Here is an 18,528-nt window from a genome sequence, read left to right on the forward strand (position 1 = left end):
CCATTATGAAGGTGCTCTAGCCTAAGAGATGGCCCTCAAGAAAATGAACGTGGATGACTAAGGAGCTACAGCTCATGATAAGACGGCAGGAGTAAATCAGGGTTCCGGAGACCAGGATGGGGCGAAGGGTATTAAAATGATTCATTAGAGTTTTTATCAACGAAAAGTAGTTCCTGGTTGACATTAGAGGATTAGTGACAGGAAATCAAAAGAGAGTTGTTTCCCTTGGACCAGAAAAGGAAGGCAGACTGTAGATTACGTTCCATGAAGAATGAAGAACAAGTGAGTCCATCATGAAAAGCATAAATATGGTTCTCCAACGGGGATGGGAGGCGTTAGTGAATTCCCCCATGATGGAGCCTTGTCAGGCACTTAACACACCACACTGTTTATGATCCCCAGTTTACAGCTCAAAGGCAGCATAGCTCAGAGGGGCTGCAGCAGTAATAGGCGAGTATGAACTCACGTCTATCTGACCCTTGACCCTACAGACATCAGTGAGCATTATGTTTAGTTTCAACTGATACAATTTAATTCCTTAGAACTGAAAAGGGGGAGTAAACCAGTAAGAGCTGAAAGAGACAAACGATAGAAGTCTTCTGAATTAATTACAAATGAATCTCTTGAAATGCAATGCAATTTAAACATTTGCAGAATAATGACTAACAGGTGGACAAAGTGTTTCCTCATAGCATTCCTTGGGAAAACTATTTCAATTCATAGATAAGAATGATTTTAATGGTCATATAATTGATGTGTATGAATGGCTGTTTTTAAAATGTTCAAAGATGTTTGAAACTCACTGCATACAATTTAAGCATCCTTTGTTTAGACCATTAATCAACTTTTCTCTCAGAGAGACAGGCAGGATGTGGTTTCACTCAATTCATACTGACATGATCCCAAATGCTTGACCTGCGGAGTCAAGTTCCTGAGCGATCTGCCAACTCCTAGCAGCCTTCTTGTCTAGAACTTTCTGTCTCACTTTGAAGCCCACTGCATCCTTTTCAGAACACAGCATGACTGCCTAGGGTGGGGTGGGGTGGGGGGTGGGATTTCAGATATGGCAGGGCAATACATGTCAGTCTGAATTTTTATTTCTATAATTCCCATTTGTCCTATTCAGTTTCATTAGAAGCTGTTTAGGAGTGGGAGAAGACACTGGAATGATATGGTATCCAGTTAATACCTGACTGAAGGAAGATAAATTCCTAACTTTAAAGAACTATACCCTTTGATCTAGTAATTCCAGTGCTAGAAATTCACCCTACACATATAATCACACACATAACAAACGTGGTTGTTTATAATAGGGAAAAACTGAAAATAATATATATATATTACATGGTATTTATTTAAATACATTATAACCATGTCTCTTCCCCTGACTGGCAAATTTTTAAACATTGTTTTTGTGTATCTCAGTTTCCGCATCTGTAAAATGGAATAGTACATGCCTACCTCATAAGGCTACTGTGGGAAACATATAAATTAAAACACTTGGCACTTAGAATAGCACCTATCCTGTTTCCCTGAAACTAAGACCTAGCCAGAAAATACGCTGTAGCATGATTTTAGGTGCCAAAATATGGCACCTTGGCATACTGAATATTTTAAGCTGAAGGAGTTTGTGGAAAAGGCACCCTTCTCCCTGAAAAAGATTATAAAACACTCCTGGGAGGGGTGTATGCCCTCCATATCCTGGAGGAATCATGCTAGGGCTTCTCCGGCTCGGTCTTCTTTTGGGGGAAACACAGTAGTTTAGGTATCCCTTGGTGGTATTATCACTGCATCCATATAATGGAATAGCACATAGCTACTAAAAGGACTGAGATAAATACATATGTACAGATGTGAGAAGATTAAGTCTTAGAACCTTAAAAATTGAATGAATCCATTTTGAAAGAAAAAACATGCACACGCACACACACCCCCATAGATGTTTGCACCATGGAGGAAAATGCGTCATCAAACTATTTGCAGTGGTTACCTCTGCAGAATGGATTGGGGGGAAAGGCTGAGGGCTTTTTACTCTGGGAAAGGTGACTTTTAAAAGAAATTAAGTAACTTTACAGGGGTAGAATATACTTGTCTAAAAAGCTGTTACCATTAAAGATTTTTCCATTTCTTAGTTAGGAAAACTGAAGAAACACAGAAATTGATTTGAATCAGCTCAAAGCAATGAATACCTGTCTAACTTCAAAGAATCAACACCTGATTTGGGGCTTTTATAAATGCAGCCACATTGACCAACAGGCAATGCAACGGTCACTAAGAAATAAAGCCCTCATGTAACAATGCAAACCCTTCTCTCTTATATATTATAAATCCAAATGAAAGATCTCTGAGACACAAAGGAAAAGTATCAATCTATCTGAGAGTAACCAATGACCCTGTACACACCTTCAGACAAGACTGGCATTGACCACACTTGCTATGAAGGTTCCAGCACTGCAGACAACGTGGATTCAGGAAAGGATTAACCTTGGCCCCTGGGAGGTACTTCTAAGCCCATGGAATGTCCTGCCTGATAAGAATGTGTATGTTTACCTGGGGGCCTTGGGCCAAGACAGACAGGCTATGCTAGCAATGTGACTTCCAGTGGGGTCTGTGGGCAGCGTGCTATCTTGATCTCTGGAGGAGAAGGGGACAAAGGGGAGCCACAGAGCCGTCAATTTTGTGCATGTGACTGAGTCTAAATAAAAAGTCTGAGTACCAAGGCTCGGCTGAGTGTCCCTCGCTGGCAATACTCTGTACATACTGTCACACATCATTGCTAGAAGTCAGCGATGTCCATGCAACTCCACTGAGAGAGGACAACTGGCAGCTTGAACCTGGAACCTTTCTGACTCTGCCCCATGCACCTCTTTCCTGGCTGATTTTGATCTATGTCCTTTCATGGTAATAAACTGCAACTGTGGCTTTTCTAAGTTCTGTGAGTCCTTCAAGTGAATTATGGAACCTGAGAGTGGTCTTGGAGACTCCCAGGTTGTGCGAGACGCCACAGGCACATTCGTGGCCCAGAGCGACATGGGGACGAGCTTACATCCACCTGCAAGCAGCACCCAGAGCAGCTTCCAGACCAGACTTTCTCTGGGAAGCCTTACCATCTTGCTTTTCACGAGTTCCTCAATTGCACTGACAAGCTCGGCTGCACTCGGCGTTTCGGAGCTGGTGGGGCGGACTAATAACCGAGAAGAGGCCTAGGGGAGAAGTTAAGAAAAAGAAAGGGGGGAGGAGAAGGCCTCATGTTAGTCACTGGACAGACAGTAAATTCTCCTGCAAGCTCAAGCTCTTTTTAAAAAGTAATTCCAGACAAAAAGACCACAAGTTTGTCTTTGTTTGCATTTATTTAAAGTCATCCTTTTAAATTTACAATATTCTGACATGAAATGTTAAATAAAACCTGTCTGGGATACATGTGGAAAGCAGACAAAATCTGTTTTTAATCTGCAGTCATGTCACATCATAACGTTTCTCAAAGAGGTGACTGGGCATGGGAAAATTCTAACTGTAACTTTTGCAACTGCTGCTGGCTAGGCTAGTGGCAAAGGAGGAAAAAATACAGAATCTGCTCAATGGAAGAACGAAAGGCTTAAGGTCTCATGAATGACTCCTGAAATAATCAGGAAACAAAATAAGATGCTAAAATGGCTTTACTGTACTTATGGGTTAAAAGAAAGAAACGAGAAAGGAAAGAAACCAGGGTGCGCTGACCAGACAGGGAGGAGCGGGGACGAGCTCACCATTTTCTGTGCCATCCATTTCCCCAATGCTTAGTGCAGAGTACAGGAGATCTGTGGCCTCACAAGCTACCAGATGCCATTTACGGCTAGAATCAGGGTGTACAGGGGTGACAGTTAAGGAATCTGGGGGAGGGGCTATTGAGTTGAAGTTCAGTAATTAGCAAACATGGAGTGTTTGCGGATTACTTGCGCCGTTCATTGACTGGAAACTAGAAGGGGGCGTAATATGAACCTTGCTTCATATTAGGGACAGCGGAGAAGCATGCGACACACAGCTAGCTGTCCTAACAACACACTTCTCACAGCAGACAGGTATGGGCGCATACATTCACAACGAGGCTTTTACATATGTGGATTCAGATACGCACTTTGCGAAACAAATGTTGGCTTGGTCTAATGAAATCTGGAATATGAGGTGAAAAAACAAGCAAAAAAAATTCAAATGGAGAGGTAAGGAAACTGAGCCAAAACAGACACAGAACACAAATCAACATAATGCTGCAGTGAAAGTTTACAAAAAGAGAAAACAGAACAAAACAAAGTATTAGTCACAAGATAATATACTCTCTGGGAACATCACTAGAGATTTTTACAAGTGAAGAATTGCTGTTGATAATACCCAATGAGGTATGTAACACAATAACCAATAAATGATTCTAGCAAACAGAAGAATATAGCATAATGCAGTATTTAAATTGAGATAAATATTCTCTTATTTGGCAACTAACTAGGCCCGGCACCTCACTTTTGGCTAAACATCCAGATTTAAGAAATTTCAGTTTTTTTGCTCTTAAGAAACATATAGTTTAGAATACTACAAAACAGCTTAGGAATTGTCAGAGAGATGTCACAGCCCCATTTCCTGCTGAGCCCACTCTGTGCAGTGGTGGGTGAGGTCCTCTTTCATCCCAAATCTCCCCTACAGCGTGGGGTCTGCACCTCAGATATCCCCCTCAAACGCCACACTCATGCCCCAGCTACACCTCTCAGCTCACAGTGTCATAAAGGAAGGAGGTGGCGGATTTCTACAGAGAACGGGCTGGAGAAACATCTGCCTTAGCTCAAGACTAACGTGTGATCTGCCTCGCATCAAAGCTGTCAGTCACTGGGCCCTGGCTGACCCCAGGTCATAAAACAGGTGATTCAGCAAGTGATGGTGATAGTACTGGGGAGGGTCAGGGAAGGAGAAAGGGGAAGAATGGGGAAAATTGATGAAGGACATGTTTTATACCGAAAACTTAGTTATTGCTTAAATAAATAAATTAATAAATTAATAAATAAATAAAGCACCAGGAATGACTTCATAGCATGGTTTTCAAAACCTGACAATTTGGGGGAGCACAATGGGCCAGAATGCGAGAGGATGCCCAAGCCACAGTCATCAGGTTTCCTTTTTGACATTTTAGGTTCTACCATTGGGATACACTAAATCATTTTTGATTACGTAAGAACTCAAAACAACGACGACGACTGACTTGGCCTGAAGGCTGCATGCGTCTTCAGGGATGGGTCATGGCCCTGAGCTGACTCCTCCACTTGGACACCCGGCCCCACACTCCAGTTCGGTCCTGACTTCTGGTGTATTGGAAAAGGAACTGGACAGCGGTGCAGTCTCCTCTGAGAACAGCACCACGGGCAAAAACACCGAGCAGAACAAAGGCCTGATGCTCGGTGAGGACAGTCATGCAGGTTGTGTGTGACGTCTGGCTGCTCTCTCAGGGACCCTCGTCACAACAGTGAGCAAAATTAACATTACTTAATTTGTTAAGTACTGAAGCACCATAAAAAATGCACTGAAAGTTTTATACACGCGTACGGGTATGAGTAACTGCACACGTCAGCCTACTGCTTAGTGTAAAACGGACTTTGCGATCTATACTTTTGGGGTGAAAGCTGGTGGAATCTGCCTGGAAAAGCAGCATGTTTTCCAGGTCCCCTTTCAAAGCCCCGAGTCACCTATCTCCTGCAATGAGGCCGGTGTCCAGCAGCTCCTCGCCTCGCACGGGCGGCGCAGGCCCCTTACCTTGTCGTCCTGCGAGTCTGGCTGGAGCAGGCTGTGCTGCTGGATGGCCATGGGCGGGGGGAGGGGCACGGCGTCCGCACCCTCCTCTCCTTCTTCTTCTCCGCAGCTCTGCATGCCCGAGGAGGAGGACTTAGAGAGTGTGCCGCTGCTCAGGCCCTCGTTCCGGCCTCTCTGCAATCAAACCAACATTTGCTCATTACATTCTAGGCCCTTGACTGTTCACAGAAACGAGCCCTAAGGAGTTAAGTGGAAAAATACAGCCAGGACAGAAAGCGAGTTGGCAGATCGCAGGAACAAGCTCTTTCCAACCCCGATGGTAACTTCTCATTCCTTCCTGCAACCTGACTATCTTGCCTGCCAGCTTGGACAAGAGAAGGGCCACTGTGTGTCTTTTGAAGGAACTGCCAATGTCATCCATTAGGCTTTGAACACGTCTCATCTTCAAGAAAAAAAAGGTTAAAAAATTTGAACCATTCTCATGCTGATTCAGTTTCTCTGGTCTACTTTCATTTCATTTTTGGTCCTTTGCTAGAATAAAATTCACGGAGATAATAATGGCATACAGAAAAATGCAATTCAAGATGCATTTTAAGAATCTAAATGATCACATTAATTTTCCTCTATTCTTACTTTTAGAAAAAAATTTTAGTTTTAATTCTACCAAGAGGACACAGATTTAGAAAACAGATGAGAACATAATGAAACACACACTCCAGTGGAAACCCGTGGCAAAATATGCCCAGGAAAAAAAACAGCTGAAAACCCATTTTTGCAAAATAAATTAAATCTTAGAGATCGTGTCCTTTCTCCACGTCTGCCTTTTTCGGCCTTTCGAGTCTGAGAGACCTGGGCGGGGTCTAAGTGAAAAACTGCGGGCCCCTCACTGACACCACCAGTGCTGTCAGCTTAGCATGGGGATCAGGAATGAATTTTGTTTAAAGTATAATTTAAAGCCTGTTCCTCCCCTAAGGAACTTTTAAAAATTCCCAACTCACCTACATACATTTATCTTTGATGACACAGGAATAGCCCAGTTTTTACTATTTAGTTAGCAAAGTAAATTGATTGGGTATTTTCTACTCATTACCAGGTGTGAGCGGGAATGGGGGTGTGGGGTGGTGGTGGAAGGAAGTGCAGGATGCGAACATTCTTCCACTCCTTCCGTCTCAAATTGGTGCTCTCCAGGTACCATGCTGCCAGCGAGGGTTAGTGTGAGCCTGGGGGTCTGCTCGAATCTTCTGCAGCGGGACGGCACCTCCAGGCCTCACCTGCCCGCGGCACATGTGAGGAGGGGAGGCTGAGGCGGCATAGCACCCACTTCCTTCCGGAGCAGGGCCAGGGTAGGGGGTGGGGTGCCCAGGCCTTGGAGGAAAGCTCGCGTGGGGTCCCGATTTCTTCATCAGAAGCCACACGCGGGGTCCTGGCCCTGCTACCGGGGGGCTGCCCTTCCCAGAGCTCGTCCCCATGAATCTAGCAGCCTGCTCTCAGGGAAGCTAACGGGCTCCCTGCCACTTCCAGGTACACGCAAAACAGAACCACATGACAGGAGTCAGAAGACCAGCAACTACCCCTACACCCGGAAGAGAACACGCCCGTGGGTCCTGGGGGGGCCTCCCAGGCCTGGCCGGCTCTGGCCGAGCTGGGCTCTGACCTCTTCCACGGTCTCGTCCTGCGGGGTGGCCGCGCTGTCGTCCGAGTCCTTCTGTGAGCCGGCATCGGCGCTCTTGCGGACCTCCCTGCTCTTCTTGTGCTTGTGCGCCAGCTTCTTCACGTGCCCATCGGCCTTGCCGCTGCTCAGCCGTCGCACCGGGCTCGTCAGCCACTTGCGCAGGGTGTTGCCCGGGCGCTTGGGGCCTGGGGAGCTCTGGGCCCCCACCATGTGGGGTTGAAGGGAGGCCACCGAGGCAGGTGGGCTGGCATCGTTACTGGAGACGGACAGCGAGTCTGGGGACGGAGAGACAGCAAGAGTGACTGAACGGCCCACAAACCCTCCCAGTGTCCAAGCGGTGCCATTTTGCCACCAAGGCTTAGCACCACCCAGGGCGTGGGCCGTTCGGTGGCCAGCTGGCAGCTGTGCCTGCCGGCTGACCCTACAGGGTAGAAACAAGGCTCCATCCCTCAGGCACATGCTCCGCGATTTTCCTCCAGTTCTACTGCCCCTCCTCAAACCCCCACTGCACCCATCCCGAAGTCCACTATCAGTATCACACAGATTTAAGTGTCATTACCATTTAGAATATCACTGACATCAAGGACAGAGTTCTTAAATTATTTTCACCCATTTTCTTGATGAACAAAAAACAAGGAAGAATGGTTTACAGAAGAACTTAAACGAAATTAAGAAATAATCCTGTCAGATAAATGTATTAGTCTGACTTACTCCATCCCAGTGAATAAAAGTACAACTCAATAAATAAACATCTGTGTGCGTGCGTGCATGGGTATAAATCAGTATGGAGTTGACTTGGTGTGCGTGTGTGTAAATCAGTATACATTTGACATGGTCAGCCTTTATGACAAAAGGCACCCTCCTAAAAGTTCTGTGTCAGGGGCAAACGGTGGGAAAAGGACAAAGCTGAGGGGGTTCCTGGGGGACCCAGCCATGGCCCCTCGCTCACAGCCAAATTCTGGAATGACACGGGCGTGGGGGCATCTCTGCTCTCTGCCTCAGCAAAATTCACATGTCGGAGTAAATACCAGCAACAATTCACTCACACACACACTTTAAACAGAAATGTGAGGAAGAGAAACCTTCCTCAAATAACCAAAATGCTCTACAGAAAATACATCCAAATGAATGTTTTCGTTGGATCTTAAAAATTACAGCCAGCCCTGAGTTGATAATTTTTCAGGAGAAAAATGGAGATACTACAAAGAGAGTCAGGTAACATCTGGCACTCCCCAGACCCACGGAGCTATGAGGAGTGACTTTACAAACTGAAAACTGTGACAGCGGACACCGGCCCTTGGCCCCAAGCGCTTGACTCTGGGCTCGACCACAGTGACATGGGATAAATGCTCGACTTTGGGGAACGGAATGAGGAAGCTCAATCACTATGCCTGTTATTTTCTGAAATCTTTTGAAGTCTTACTAATGAATTAAAATTAATCTTTGAAAAGATTCTTTTAGACAGGCACCTGTATTAGCAGTATTTACCTCTGAGGCACTGGAGACCATTATGTGCTGCAGTTAAAAAGCAAGGGAGTTAATTCCTCCCAATCCTGTGATTACATGTAAGACAGTCAACGGCAGTTTCCCACTCCAGCTCCAGACGCCTGGACTAGACAGCGGGTCCCGTCTAATTGCTGTCCCATCCCTTGCCTGGCCCGAGCCTTGCATGGGGAGGGCATAATCTCCCATAAACAGAGGACGCATTTCAGGCAGGATCTCTCATTCTTAAAAGTATAGATTTTTCTCATAGGCCGACTTGTGTTTAAAACTAATCAACAGAGCATTCTGTTTTTAAGAGTTATAACCTTTTCCCCTCTGGATGTCTGGGCATATGTGTACATATGGGTATATGTATATATATTTATACATGTTTATTTTATTTTTAAATGAGAGTTACTAAACCATTTCCACATCAGTCTCATTCTCCTCAGGCACCATCTGGACGAGGTGGGGGAGAATGGCGCCATCGATCTGACAATATGCACATAGTAAGTACTTCCCAGGGACTTTCTCAGCTGCTGATAAAGGGCCAATGCAGTACACATGGTCCCTCCCTCAGGAACTCTTGGTGTAGTAACGACAGGAAGGACAAAAGGAAGAGGGGGATTTGGATAATCCACTTGCCAGATGATAATTTATTCAACAAAAGTTTTAAGTACCAACTATTAGCAAGACACGGTGACATATTTCACAGTCGTTTAACGTGCTGTGACGCAGAGCCAAGCCCTGTACTTGCCAGTGGGCAGGGATGAAGAAAACTTACTTTCTTCACTCACCGTGTTCACCACAGTGTTTTCTGGAATCACATCACTATTATACAGGGAAGAACAGGCATGTGCTGGAGACGAGTGCTAATCCTGTTATAGGCTGAGATGAAAGGGAACCGGGAGGACCACAGAGGGCTTCATGGAGGAGGCGGCACTGCGGCCGGCCTGTGAATGAGCTGGGCCTGAAACCCACGCGCCAGAGAACCTACCTTCCACGCGGGCAGGGGCCCATCGGACGTTTTACTTGATATCCTCTAGGGCCTCACATGCTGTTGGTGCTTATTAAGTACCGAACAGAAACATCGGAAATCTCCAGCCTAGTGAAACACAGCAAGCTGATTCACAGCCCACAGTTTAAGGACAGTCATTTCTTCGACATAAATGCACTCAGTTGAATAACTGCACAAGACAAAGAACTGTGAAGGGGGTGCACAGGCGGCAGTCGGGAGCATCCTGGACCCACCGAGATGGATGAAGAGCCACTGACGGAGCTCGGCTCTGCCTCGCATGAGCCAGGGGAGGCAGGAAGAAGACCAAGGCCCCTGTGCTTCAATAAAATCCATCAATCACAGGTCTTCACCTTCGTAAGTCTCCCATTAGAGCTAACGGGCAACACCTCCTAAGCCAACAAATGACCTTTGCCTGTACTTCTGTGCCCAACAGTGAGAATGTGGGGAATTTGGCAGGGAGCAAGGCGGTACACAATATGAATCCTAAGTGAAAAGAGGTCGCCTACCAGGGATTCTGAGAGAGTCTCTCTGCCCACCAAAACTTCAGGGCCACAGAAAAGTGACAGAGCTCTTCAGCAGTGTGGACAGGGATGCGGGCAGTCACCTCTCCACTGGGCAGCACACCCAGCGGCCTAAGCAGGCGGGAGGAAAGAAACCGCAGTCCATCAGTAACGCTTTGGGTACCCACTGGCTTTAGGAGGATGCTTCTCAGGGCATTCTAACTTCCTTGGGAAGGGAGCTGGTGGGTGTACAAATTGGCTCAAAAAGAAACAGAAACTAGAGACATTGTTTCCTAGCTTCTTTCTCTGGCCTCATAGGATTTGGTTCTTTCCATTTGGGGAAGAAAGTTCAGAAGAGATCACCTCCTCACTTGGCAGGTCAAGCATTATTCACATGGCCATGGCCAGTCCATCTCAGGCCAAGGAACTGAGCAGAGTGGCCCCAGGTCAGAGCTCAGGGGAGCTGCAGACAGACTGATGTGCTGAAGCGAACAGCAGGTCTCTTCCTGAGCTGCTATTTATCAAACGACTTAAGTGACAGTATTTCATTTTACTGGAATATTTATGACTTAGAAAAATGCTAGCAGCAATTATAAGCTAAGAAGGTAATTTTGTCAAATTTTTAGTATCTTGAAAAACCATTTCATTTGAGAAGTCTGAAAATGCTGAGAACTTTTTCTTCATTTGTCTTTCAGATCAGCAGATACTTTTTTCTAGTGCGGATCTGATACATCAGTCACAATTCTGGTGATTAATGAAAAAAAAATAACCAAAAGCAAAATAGATAAATGACTCCATTTCTTTCTACTTTGTTTTTAACAGTAATGTTCAATTCTTCATGCTTTTGACACTCTCTGAAAAAAATAAATTGTATTTTTTTCTTTTGAATATATAAACTCCTTTTGCCCAAATCAATGGATTGTAATAGTCCCTTATATTCCTTTTTCTGAACTGACATAATGCATAAACCAGGAATTTTAAAAACTTAAGTATTATTTAAATTTAATGCAATCATTAATAGAATGAAATAAAGTACCTATTATTTTTAGTTATCTGAAGGACAGACTTTGCCCACTAGACAAACTGCTCTGTTGCAAATTGTAAATTAAACAATAGGTTCTAATGGAATCTAGTAGAACTAAGGCCTCCGATGTTACTGGGCATAAGGTAAGTGTAAACCACACAGGAATCAGCACTTTAGAAAGTCTCCTTTGGAAGAGCTTAAATGACTGGTCGGCATGCTGGTGCCTTTCCCGGGGGAGCTGGGGAGGGCTGGGCTGTGCTTAGACCGTGGCATCCTGCCCAGGCATAAACGCTGTCCGCAGTCCCCTTCCTCTACAGTGGTTCTCAACCTTTCACAGGGCTCGCCTAAGACCATCGGAAAACACATATTTTCGATGGTCTTAGGAACCGAGACACGGCCCCTCTGTCCGTCTCCAGGCCCACATGCAGATACGCCCACATACGAGTACCCGGCGACCCCTGTGAAAGGGTTGTTTGACCCCCAAAGGGGTCGCGACCCACAGGTTGAGAACCGCTGCTCTAAGGCCTCACCTTTCTGCCCAGGCCAGTAACAGGAGTCATCCTTGGGTAGAGAGCCTACGGCCAGAGCGCTATGTAACCATTTCACAACAGTTCCTTCCCAGCTGGGTAACTGTCGAGATAGGAAGCCGACGGTGACCTTGACCACAGGCTTCACGTTGGTGGACGCTGGGTCTGGCTTGTTTACGACCATGTGCCCTGCTGCCAGCAGGCTGTCTGGCACCACCTTGGAGCCTAGTAAGTATATACTGAACGAATGATGAAGGGGTGGGTGAGTCGATGGCCTGCTACAGGCGATTTCCCAGCCTAAGCTACTGCCTGAGGACTTAAGTCGACCACGTGAACGGTAATGTCCTGACTTTGGGTATACCCCGATCAGTTTTGAGATGAGCTACAAGTAACATCTACTCTTAGTCAAGTTCCAAGTTTGTGGAATATTTACGTACACATGGTAATTCAGAATAGATCAAGGCTATTCTCATAAGGACCTGTGCTATGTGATACTTTCTTGCAAGGCAGAGCCAGGCTAGGAGCCCTGGGTGAGGGCGGTGTGTACATGAACATCACCAGTCACGCGTGGTGTGGGCATGAGAGCAGCAAGAAGGTGCAGGATCAAACTGACCCGAGAAATATGATGGAACACTCACGTGTCATCCAGACAAACTACTGGGTTGTCGGAAAAGTCATGACGTAGTTTTTTTAAGTCATGACTTTTCCGACACCCCAATATATCTGTTCCTGTTTCCCATCTTGGTTACTGTCTCCCAGCTGCCTCTCAACTCTTTCCCACCTTCTTGGAAGAAGGAAAGACTCAACACTCAGTCCTGTGCTTTCCAGGACAGTACCTTTCACGCCCACCAGAATGCCTGCCGTTCACACTGTGCTTTTTTTGGAAATGTGTGTTCTCCTCTTTTCAGCTTGGGGAAACGCCACTGATTCCAGGCCCAGATGGAAGATCCATTAGGATGGCAGAAGGAAGTCTGGACTTGTCAAAGGGTTTACGTTTGAGCCTGGCTCTCTCACGCAACAGCTGTGACCCCAGGCCAATGTTTTGGCACGTGAATTTCCTCATCTCACAGGGTAATAACAGGATCATAGGAAATAATGAGGATGAATCAGCTTTACAAACTGCAAAGTGCTATTTACACATGTGGGATAGCTGAGGCAAGCTTCTCCAGGACTCCCTGGTCACACAGAACCTACTATGTTGTACTTCTGCAAACTGTGATATGCAGAAAACGGGGATTTGCTTTAATCATTTTTGTAATCACAGGCCTAGCATGGTGTCTCAGACATACACAAAATCATTTTCAGATGTATGAAGGATCAATGCAGCAACCTAATGAACGGCTTCCTTCTGTTTCTAGTTTTTAAATAACGTGTCCCTTATTAAGGGGACAAAGTAAACTTCAGCATAAAGAGATACTGCCAGCACACTGCAGGCATTTACAAAGATGCTCAACCACGTCAGAAAGTCATCTGTCATCCGCCTGAAGCTCCAAGAGAGAAAAATCAATTAAAGTGGATCACTTCTTATTTTGAGGGGGAAAATCACCCCAAGGAGATGGCTTCTTGGCTGAAGTCAGAGTTCACACAAAGTCCACGCTAGATTTCTTCTTAAAATAATGAAAACGCCAACGAAAGGAGGGGAAAGCCAGAGCCCTGACCCTCAGCCCCACACAGGAAAGGATTTCACCGTGTGAACACACACACCACTAAAATTGCCGGGAGAAGAGAAATTGCTTTCTATTCCCAGTCAGTAAATATGAGACATCTGTGGTTAATAAAGCACTTTTTAATAATAAAAAAAAAAGGAAGAAAAAAAGGAAAGGATGCATATCCTGATAGTGGTGGGCTAAGAAGGGTCACATTTCATTTTAAGCCTCTCCTCATTTTCAGGACAGTAAAACGTCTTAAAGATGTTTGTAAGTGCTCTGGAGTAAAAACTGGATTGCCGGGTATGGCTGCATACTGCATTACAAATGCCAGCCGAGTGTGAAGACGCCTCCCCAAATCTAGGCCCTTCTCTGCAGCACTGTGTCAATTCCCTCCATTTCTCAGTCTCCACAGCAGACAGGCCCCAGGCGGGCAGAGGTTTTTGCTGTTTTGTTTCTGCTGTACCTCTAGCGTTTCCAGCCCGCCTTTACCCTAAAGTGAACTGTACAGATTAACGGTCCCTCCAAAGCAATTGGGGCCGGTTCAAGCCCACCCTGGTGTGTCATGCACTGGGCGTGGGTATCTTACAAGGCCTTCAGTTTCCTGGTTGTGAAATGACGAATTCCTCACCAGGCTGCTGGGGGAAAGGAACAAAAAAGGTCTTTGTAAACTGATAGCCTAACACAAACATGAGGCAATACTCACATTTTTGCCTAGAAGAAGAAACTGAAAAAGACAAGGCAGAAAGCAGGCCCAAGTGGGGCTGGGAGATGTGCGAGGACTCCTGTGGAAGGCAAGCCCGCCTGGGCCGATAGCTGGAGGAAAAGGCCTGACTCCTCTGGACGGCTGGGGTCACAGTGCTTCCCTCGTCACCGCAGTCTGCTGTCACAGGCAGCCCTCACTGCACACACTGTCGGCCAAACGTGCACACACGGGGCCATGTCACGTCTGAGGAGGCACGACTGCCACACAGATGTGTACACTCAGCACTGGAGACGGTCCAAAAAAAGCCGTCTCACATTCCAAGTTCTCCTCCGCAGAGTCTCCCAGAAGGATTTTGGATGGTTAGTTTTAAAGAAAGATACTCCCACCTTTCTGTTCATTGTGGGCATTCAACAATGTACGTCAAATGAACGATGCATATCCTGACACGTTGCTCTAACCAGGGCAAGCCCAGCGCAGAGCCCAGCACACTTCCCAGGGAAAGTGCTAATTTACAAACCCAGTTGTGAAGACTTAGAGAAATGTTATTTAGCAGTTATTGCCATGTGCTAGAGAAAGGCACAAGAGCACTCTGGGGCAGATGCTTCTAAAGTCTGAAGAGAATTCTATAAGACTGTGTTAGAACAGACGGGGCAGTGTTTAATCAGGGGGACCGGCCTATGATAGTTCCTTGAACCTGTCATGTCAAGAATTCAATGCAGCAAATCACGTCTTTACTTAGGCAATTCTTCTACCATACCAGGAAGGTTGTAATGTACATGTGGAAATCAGATCTACAAATTATTTATAAAGCAAAGTGCGTGTAAGTCGTCAGCTTATGATTGCTGAGTGGGTTGGTTCAAATATTTTAAAGCAAACTTTTCTGAGTGTCATGTCTATGCCTTGCAAACTGGGATTTTAACCCCTTGCTTTTGGAATCAAGGTAACCACTTTTTTTTTTTAATAATAATAAAAAAAAGACCATAACACACTAGGAATTTTCTCGAAGATCACATAAAAAAGTGAGCTAGTCTGTAAATTACCCTTCCAGATGCATTTCTAGGGATCATCCCTTCTCTTTGTATCACACACTGATTATAACCGCCTTCGCAGGCTAGGTGTAGTGATTCATGAGGGTGATGAGTAAGTCAAAGCTGGGTAAGTATTGCTTTGGGAATTTTAAGTAATGAAGAGGGAACTGACCTGACCAGTGATGTGGTTATACTTCTGGTGGTTCAGAAAACAGGAGCAAGTATTTTTAGCATATTTTTCCAAACTTAAATCTATATTCTATTTGTGAATAAGTATCTGAAAACTTTTCTCGATTGACTTCTATTGCAAATTTGTGTTAACACAGGAAAGAATGTAAAAGAAACTGTACAGAGGCACTGGGCATGTTTGCGGGATAGCAATGACTGAAAATGAGGCAAGAGAACATTAGATGCAAGTTTTACACATTCCACAATGTGGTGCACACAGGATCCTTACTGCAAGAACGTGAACTCTGTATTTGCTTTCAGATATGAAGGGAACACAGAAAACAAAGGAGAAAGAAAAATTCCCAGTTCTTTTTTTCAATAATCCCTAGATTCAACCAGAGGTCCGGCATAGCGTGGCCCACGGCTCACGTTGTAATGAAGAACATATGGGCTGTGTTGCCTGAGAAAATGCACAAAAGTGACCAAGACATTCACCGTTCCCTGTGCAGCCCTCTTTCACGAATTCGCAGGGGAGCCCTTCACGGGCAGCCCCCCTCCGGGACCCCTGAATGGAAGAACACAATGAAATCACTGGCGTTAATTAAAACAGACTCAACTAGAAACAACTGGAGGTCATGAGAAACAATCGCTCGACCTTTTTGTGAAGGCTGAAGGCAGGAGTGTGGCCGTGTGCATACGCATAGAAGTTTCCCTGTGTTGTGCGCTAGCAGGAAGTCTTGTTATGAAAAGAGAACAGTCTTCTCAACACCGCCTACCATGAGGAGCCCTAGAGATATGAAGTTTGTAACGTTCATCTAACGTACAGGACCTGCCAACAGATGCTGCACGTGCAAACTTCCTCTGTGGACGCTCAGAGAATCTCTAGATGCTGTTTATTCTTAGGCGGTTTCTGAAAACACTTAAAACATTACAAAAATCACTGGAAAATATGGCTATGTCATATGTAAAACTTCAAGCATCATTTTTCCTCTGAAACTCATTCTTGTGAGGGGAACTCTAACCTGTCAGCATTTCTAGTCAGGAAATCATCTCGTTTTAAAGGTCTTTCTCCATCTGAATTTCACCACTTGCATTTCCAATAAAGAAATGTAAAGAAATTAAATAAAAATGAAAGCAGATGCCGTCATCCTTAGCTTGGCTAACCAGATGTACAGGATATCGCATGTTGCCAAAGTAAAACTCTGAAAACACCTTAGAAATGAAAGAATGAGGAAAAGAGTCATTACTGATAGTGGATCACACAAAGAATGGGCTAGTTTTGATCAACGTAAGGAATTTAATACAAATCTGCTGAAAAACGTTGTCCCGGCCCTGAACAAAACAGGCCCCGGCTCATCTGCTGGGTCAGGAACGCTCGAGGTACAAGCGATCCACGACTGGCCACGGTTCATCGCCAGGCTGCTGGCTTCTGGAGAAGACGAGCACGGAGGCAGTCATGCCTTGTTCCCGGAACGCTGGCAGAGGCCGCTGTCCAGGAGTGGGGCAGGGAAACCCTGGCACACGTGGGTCAGCTGCCCCAGGCGTAGACATTCACACACCGGTAAAGCCACATTGCTATGAAACACGAGGACGTCATCAGGAGCTCTCTTCTTTTTCAATTCGGCTTAGGTTGGCACTTACTTTTTAACACAATCCTTCTCTGCCTGGGACAAACACTGGCTTTGTTCACGGAGAGTCTTAGCCCACATTCCTGTATCCTTGGAATGACAGGGCCATTTTCTCTGCTTTTCATAAGAGCTAGCCCTTGAAAAAGATTTCTGGAGGATGCAACAGGAGGTTTTTTCTGCAACCCAAAGTCCAAACTGTCATAAAAGGAAAAGAAATTTCCAAGGCACAGTGATGCTGGGGGAGATTTGGGCTCATACCTAACTTCTACTCAAAGACAAAAGCAGATGTTTCGAGATACCCTTGCTGGATGAAAGACACCCTTTCAAAAGATAACATAAAAACGAGACCAGAAACACACACAAATCCCGCAAGCTGCCGGCATTTATGCCGGAGCTTTCTGACACCTCCCAAACCGGCCCCACACTCCTAACGCATGAGCTACACCGGCAGCACCAGTGTCACCACTGGGGGAGATCGGAGGGTGCAAGGACAGTTAGCATCAGCACTCACAAGGAAAGTTCTCCAGGCAGCAAGTGGCCCCATTGCCCATACTGAACCCCAGGGTGGCACAGCTCCACATGAAGTTCTGGGCAGGGACAGGAACTGGTGCTGGGCCTGACACCCACTGAGAGCAGAGGCAGAGAGGGAAGCCGGTCCTCTGACACCTCACCTGGCTCCACTTCCCCTCCTACACAATGAGACAAAGGTGTAAGCCTTCGTCCGGCTGCTTCCCGGAGGCTCTGCAGGAGAGGGCGCCGCGTGTGGCTGCACAGCTGCCCAGGCCCCACCACGCAGGCAGTTAATGACATCCTGGTTTTGGCTAGGGTCTGCTTAAAGGCTCAGAAACCAGGAAAACCTCTGAATGCTCCTCTATTCGTTTGGCTTTTTCAGAGGCTGAGACCCTCTGTGTTGCCAAGAAGTCAAATGGCTGCTCTCTGTACAAAATTACTGAAGATTGATATCACTTAAAGAAAGATTATTACAAAACAAATTCCGTGTGTTTACCACGCTACTGAGTATTTAGTGTACTGCTGGCTTAGGGATAATGAGGTTGCTCTATAATAAAACAATGTGTCGATTCTTAATTTCTTCATTTGGGAAGTCATTCCCAAGGCAATACAGTATTTATTATTGTCCTGAATAGATAATCACCCTTTAAGGGAACAGAAAGTTAATTTGGGGGGAAATAAGTAATCACAGGGTGCCCACACAGCACTCCCTGAGGTTCTAACACTGCTAAGAAACATGAATGTTTAACTCGTGGGCATAATTATTCCTAACATTAGACACAGGGTGTGAGCAGTGAAAGTTCTAATTTTATTTGAAGGAGGCTTACATTTGGTGCTGTACCCTTCACAATGA

General features: G+C 45.7%; 1 protein-coding gene across 8 annotated transcripts in view; it reads right to left on the bottom strand.

Moving 5' to 3' along the window:
* The window catches only part of TRIO (trio Rho guanine nucleotide exchange factor), a 322,427-nt gene that overhangs the window by 33,079 nt on the left and 270,820 nt on the right, over window positions 1–18,528 (bottom strand). For 6 of the 8 annotated variants that reach the window (XM_019646200.1, XM_019646198.1, XM_019646197.1 and 3 more), the window contains exons 35-37: window positions 7,421–7,713; window positions 5,770–5,940; window positions 3,108–3,203 (exon numbers count right to left, since the gene is read on the bottom strand). In XM_019646200.1, coding sequence (XP_019501745.1) covers window positions 3,108–3,203; window positions 5,770–5,940; window positions 7,421–7,713 — 560 coding nt within the window. The other 2 variants (XM_019646204.1, XM_019646201.1) reach the window with 2 other exon arrangements.

This window comes from Hipposideros armiger, unplaced genomic scaffold (assembly GCF_001890085.2).
Source record: "Hipposideros armiger isolate ML-2016 unplaced genomic scaffold, ASM189008v1 scaffold_98, whole genome shotgun sequence".
In the NCBI taxonomy this organism is placed as follows: Eukaryota; Metazoa; Chordata; class Mammalia; order Chiroptera; family Hipposideridae; genus Hipposideros; species Hipposideros armiger.